We start from the raw sequence: 6,000 nt of genomic DNA on the forward strand, positions 1-6,000 counted from the left end.
TCTGAAAGTGTGGAAAAAAGTTTGAGAACCACTGCTGGGTGGAACATGAGACTCTTAATTTCTGGGTTTGAGCCCCACGTTGAGCAAAAGATTCCTGCATTGCAGGGGGTTGGACTAGATGACCCTCAGGGTCCCTTCCAACTCTACAGTTCTATGATTCTAATGACTCTCGAGTAAACATAACTAAGATGAAGGAATTGTAGGGATGCTCATCACATTTGCAGATGCCACCAAACTGGGAGGGGTAGCTAATGCTGCAGAAGACAGAATTGGGATTCAAGATGACCTTAGCAAATTGGAGAACTGGGTCCAAACTAACAAAATGAATTTCAGTAGGGACAAATGAAAGGTTCTACACTTAGGCAGGAAGAACCAGCTGCACAAATATAGAATAGAGGACACCTACCTTGACAGTAGTGCATGCGAAAAGGAGGTAGGGGTCTTAGCGGACCACAAGCTTAATGTGAGTCAACTGTGATGCAGCAGCAAAAAAGGCTCATGCTATTCCAGACTAAATCCACATTAGTGTCCAGTACAAGAGAAGTAATAGTACCACTCTAGGTTAAAGGTAAGTTAAATGACCCCTGGATGGTTGAGTCCAGTCAAAGGAAACTATGGGGTGTGGTGCGCATCTCGCTTTCAGGCCGAGGGAGCCGGCGTTTGTCCACAGGCAGCTTTCCGGATCATGTAGCCAGCAGGACTAAACCGCTTCTGGCACAATGGAACACTGGGATGGAAACCAGAGCACACGGAAACTCCATTTACCTTCCTGCCGCAGAGGTACCTATTTATCTACTTGCACTGGTGTGCTTTCAAGGTTGGCAGGAGCTGGGACAGAGCAACGGGAGCTCACCCCGTCGCAGGAATTCGAACTGCCAACCCTCTGATCAGCAAGCCCTGGTCAGACTCCACCTGGAGTCCTGTCCCTAGTTCTGGGCACAATTTAAGGATGTTGACAAGCTGGAACATGTGTAAACAGAGGTGCCCAGGTAAGCTCCACCCAAGACCATTTGAATGGCAATGCCCATCTACCTGGGGGGGGTGGCCCCCTCAAATATTTAAGGGGGGGCTGAAGGGACCTCGACCTTCAGAAGTTGGCTCCTATGTGTGCTGATGAGGACGACTGATGAGATGAACCAGGGTCTGGAAACTAAGCCTTATGAGGTACTGTTGAGGGAGTTGGGTATGTTTAGCCTGGAAAATTGAGATTGAGAGGAGGCATAATAGCCATCTTCAAATATATTAAGGGCTGTCACACAGAGGATGGAGCCAGCTTGTTTTCTCCTGCTCTGGAGGGTAGGACCCGAACCCATGGCTTAAGTTGCAAGAGAGGAAATTCTAACTCAGGCATCCCCAACTTTGGCCCTCCAGATGTTTTGGGACTACAATTCCCATCATTCCTAGCTAACAGGACCAGTGGTCAGGGATGATGGGAGTTGTAGTCCCAGAACATCTGGAGGGCCGAGGTGGGGGATGCCTGTTCTAACTAAATGACAGGAAGGACTTCCCATAGTAAGAACTGTTCGATGGACTCCAATGAGAGGTGGTGGACCCTCCTTTCCTTTTGGTTTAAGTAAAGGTCGAGTGGCCATCTGCCAGGGATTTATCTAGTTGAGATTCCTGCATTGCAGGGGTCCCTTGGCGTCCTGTGTAACTCTACAATTCTACGATCTAAGCGAGCATGTGCAGAGTGCAGGGCCTGGCGCGCAGCCCTGGGAGCCGCCCGCTCCCCGGCCTCCCTCCTCCCGCCCCGCTTCCCGGGGGTCGCGACCTCTGTCGCTCGCCTGGACCCGGCGAGGGCGCGATCGGAGCCGAGGAGCCTCTTCCCGCCCGAACCGCGCGTTTGAATCGCGGAGGCCCGCCCAGCGTCCCGCCCCAGGGCAGCCAATCAGGAGGCGGCAGGCGCCTTCCCTTGCGGGGAGCCGGCTTCCGATTGGCCGGCGGCAGAAAAGGGAAAGCTCGGCAAAGGTTACAATTGTATCCGAAGCCGAGAGCGCAGAATGAAATGGGGGCGGGGCGAAAGAAACAACAAGGCGCGTGGGGGCGGAGCCAGAGGAGGAGGAGGGGCGGTGGCAGATTGCGGCTCCTGTCCGGGCCAGGCTAGGCTCCAGCTCGGTAGGTGGGGCGGGGTGGGGTTAGCAGGCTGTGCCGGCTTCACCCTTTGCACCGACGGGGCGGCCCCCCCTCCCGGCTTCCCGCAGCAGAAGCAGCCGCGGCCCCGACTAGCCAGCCGAGCCCCCCGACGGCGCCGCCGCCCAGAGCTCGGCATTCCAGCGCCGCCTCGCCCTCGGGTTGCGCGAGCGAGAGGGCGATCCTGCGCCTGGAGGAGGAGGAGCGGACCGCGGCGGAGACTGTGTGCGGCAGGGTCGGCCGGCCGGCCGGCTGCTGTCCGCCGGGACCGGGGTCCGTGCGGTGTGAGCAGAGGTAGGCTGCGGCGGCAGGGGGTGGGGTGGGGAAAGCCGCCGGGCGGCTGGTTGACAAGCGCCGAAGGGCGTGGGGGTGCATCTGAGCTTATGCAGAGTGCTTCTCTCCCTCTTTCGGACGGAGGTGCATCTGTGCAAATTGGACTCGCTGCGGATCTCGTCGTCGCTGGGTGCAGGGCGGCCGGGCGGGCGACCTGCTGGCCCTTCTCACGCCCGGGGCCCTCCCGGCTCTCTTCCCCCGTCCAGGCGTCGTCGCGGGCATGCAGCCGGGGAGCGCCGGGGACCGGCTCAGCGGGGCTGCCGCTCGGGGAGACACCGGCGAAGTGCGGCGCCTCCTCTTCGAAGAGCTGGTGCAGCCGGACGCGCGCAACCGCTTTGGCAAGACCGCGCTACAGGTAGGCGAGGCAGAGATGATTTGGGAGCCCGTCTTCCTTCTCGCTTCCCTTTAGAAATTAGCCCCAATCCTTGTCTGGAACTCACCCTTCCTTTGTCTCCCCGTGGCATCTTCCCCTTTGATTTTGGACCACTGCACCCATCTCTCTTCCCTTTTATCGCCTCCTCCATCTCATCTTTCTGCTAGTCTTGGGAAGTTCCTCCAAAGCATAGATACCAACAACTGGTGTTCTGTCAACAAGGGGCAGGCATAGATTCCACAGGCTGCCCTCCTTCCTGCTGGGGCTCAGCTCAGCAGGGTCACTCGAGGGGCACAGAGCAACTGCTTGCAACCAACATGTGGGGGAAAAGATCCTGCCTTGGCTGAGTAATGGATGCCAGGTGGTGTCTGAGCTGAAGTCTTTAAAGTCGCCCCATCTTGGTTGCGTGACAATTGTCTCCATAGCAATTTCCACAATAGATAAAATCAAAATTCCAAAATCAAAGAAGCATGGAGTTTGTGCTGCTCTGGCCACAATCCATAAATATGATTATTTCCATCAGAATGTGCCTTGTGTGGTGTAGTGGTTAAGAGCGGTAGTCTCGTAATCTGGGGAACCGGGTTTGCGTCTCTGCTCCTCCACATGCAGCTGCTGGGTGACCTTGGGCCATTCACACTTCTCTGAAGTCTCTCAGCCCCACTCACCTCACAGAGTGTTTGTTGTGGGGGAGGAAGGGAAAGGAGAATGTTAGCCGCTTTGAGACTCCTGAAGGGGAGTGAAAGGCGGGATATCAAATCCAATCCTTGCCTGCTGATCAGAAAACAGCCTAGCCCATTTGACAGTGGGCCTATCCCTCTCTGATTCTTTCGCCTTCCCCCCCCTAGGTAATGATGTTCGGGAACGTTTTTGTGGCGCAGGAGCTGCTGAAGCGAGGGGCCAACCCTAACGTCCGCGACGAGTCGGGCACGGCGCCCGCTCACGACGCTGCCCGCACGGGCTTCCTCGACACCCTGAAAATCCTGGTGGAATACGGCGCGGATGTCAACGTCGCGGATGCTTCCGGCTCGCTGCCCCTCCACGTGGCTGTCCGCGAAGGCCATGCGGACGTGGTCCTCTTCCTGGCGCCGCAGTCCAAGTTGCAGCACCGAGACTCTGACGGGCGGACGCCGCTGGAACTCGCGCAGCACTTGGGGCTTTCGCACATCCAGGGCATCCTGGAGCAGCTCCTCTCTGCCCCAGCTTAATCCCAGGAGGGGCCACCTTGCCTGGGCAAAGAGAGCTGGATCGGCACTCTTCTGCTTTAAGGCCTCCTTCCCCAAAGACTCTCCCTTTCTTCCCAGGGCCCTGGAACAAAGGCAGCTTCACCTGCCCTACCTCAGAGTGTGTGTTTGATTCTATTTGCTGTTGTTGCTATTTATGTGTATTTTATGAGTTATCTTATCTGCTTCTGAATTTCTCCCCGGGAGCCAGGTGGCCCTTGTACCACCCTGCACTCAGCTTTGGCCAGCGTGCCTTAACTCTAACTACCATTTCCCTCTTCTTGTCTTGGGGAGGCCCTAGCCGCTGGCATACGCATCTCCTTGCAGTATTCAGGTGGGATGGGGAGGTTCTGATGCAGAGAGCATCCCTGAAGGCATTGCTAGGCTGGGGACCTTTGCTTCTCTCCCTTTCTCCACCCCTCAGTCTTCATGAGGAATACCAGCTTATTGGGAGAGCTCCGGGTGTGCTTTCTGAGAGCTATTCCTTCCTCGGCGTTTGGCTCATCTTCCCCTGCAGAGTCCAGAACTCCACAGCATCTAACTGCACAGGATTCTGTTCCCAAAGAGATCTTTATCCGCCCTGCAATTTCTCCCTAATTTCTGTCTGGTCTTCTCTGGGGGGGCCTTGTGGTCCCTTAGCCATTAACAACTGTTTCCATCTCAGCCTTGTAGTAGTTCTCTTCTGTTATCTTTGACTAAAAAAATGTTTAAGTCTTGTTTTTGGCAGCTTGTTCCCTGTAATGAATTTGTGGATCTGAGCTGTGTATATAGTAGATTTTAAAAGGAGGGCAGATTTATTCTATTTATTGTGATTTGCAAGAGTTTGTTTTATGGGATGATTAATTTAATGATTAAAAAATATTAAATCCATTTGCGACTTCGTGACTTGTGATCCTAGGAAAACTTTTCCGGAGAGGAAGGCGTCAAGAAAGGCCTTCCCGTTGCTCTGTTTCCCTCAGAAAATGTGGATGCGAGTACGAGACTCTTGCTGAGCACCTGAACCCCAGGAAGCACATAGGGTAACATCCCTGGAACATTAGAAGTCACCCCATGTGAGATTGATGGGGACACTTGTTAAGCTGCTTCCAGGATTATAATTCCTTGTAATGGGTTGCATTCCTGTGTTCGTAGGGAAGTTGCTTTGCTCCTGAAAAGTGCTTAGTGACTATGGTTCCTGGCAGCAGGCAACAGAGGACCCTTAGTTTTTTCCTCTTCATATTCATATTCTCCCAAGAAGCCCAAGACAGCATTTATGGCATTATATCCTCTTTTCCCTCTTAACATACCCCGTTAGGAAATTAGGCTGAAAGGAAGCTTTTCAGCTAAGCAGAGATTTAGAGGGTGCGAACTGTCATGTAGCAATTGATCTTGCCGAGCCTTTTTTCAACAGCGTAGTTAACAAAAAAAATTGGGTTGAAACAAGCCAATGGAATGGGCCTGGCCTTCTGCCCACTGCAGGCTGACTGGGCCCTGAAGGCTGTAAGAAATATAGGGGAGCTGCAACTTTTCCTTCTAGGAATGCCGGAAACACTTAACAGAAGGAAGGAGATGGAAGTGTGAGCTGGGATGGGGAGCCATTTGCAGCTGCACCAAATTTAGAGCAATGGTTCTTAACCTTTTTGGGCTCATAGACCCTTTGGGTATCTGATGACAGCTGTGAACAACCCATTAACACATATACAAAATATTTTCATGTACCTTTATGGCATTAGGGAAAGCGTTTTTTCCCGTTTTTTCACCTGGTTCATCTCAGGACTCCTTATTACCTCTGGAGCAGAACCTCAGTGAACAAGCAATTTATGGTTTCGTCATCACTTCTGAAATTTGGCTTATACAGTGGTACCTCAGGTTACATACGCTTCAGGTTACAGATTCCGCTAACCCAGAAATAGTGCTTTAGGTTAAGAACTTTGCTTCAGAATGAGAACAGAAATCGGGCTCCAG

General features: G+C 53.4%; 1 protein-coding gene across 2 annotated transcripts; it reads left to right on the forward strand.

The window, feature by feature from the left end:
- Positions 1-2,000: 2,000 nt before the first annotated feature.
- Positions 2,001-4,926, forward strand: CDKN2D (cyclin dependent kinase inhibitor 2D; the record flags this gene model as incomplete). 2 transcript variants are annotated; one of them, XM_083421225.1, is made up of 3 exons in its annotated part: positions 2,001-2,115; positions 2,670-2,818; positions 3,682-4,926. In XM_083421225.1, the coding sequence occupies 3 exons, from the start codon at positions 2,001-2,003 to the stop codon at positions 4,039-4,041; spliced, it is 624 nt and encodes a 207-aa protein (XP_083277351.1). In that variant the 3' UTR covers positions 4,042-4,926. The 2 variants fall into 2 exon arrangements, with proteins under 2 accessions (XP_083277351.1, XP_083277352.1); XM_083421226.1 differs by having other exon boundaries at positions 2,057-2,424.
- Between the last annotated feature and the right edge of the window lie 1,074 nt (positions 4,927-6,000).

The sequence above is a fragment of the Podarcis tiliguerta genome (assembly GCF_965153285.1).
Source record: "Podarcis tiliguerta genome assembly, chromosome: 17".
In the NCBI taxonomy this organism is placed as follows: domain Eukaryota; kingdom Metazoa; phylum Chordata; class Lepidosauria; order Squamata; family Lacertidae; genus Podarcis; species Podarcis tiliguerta.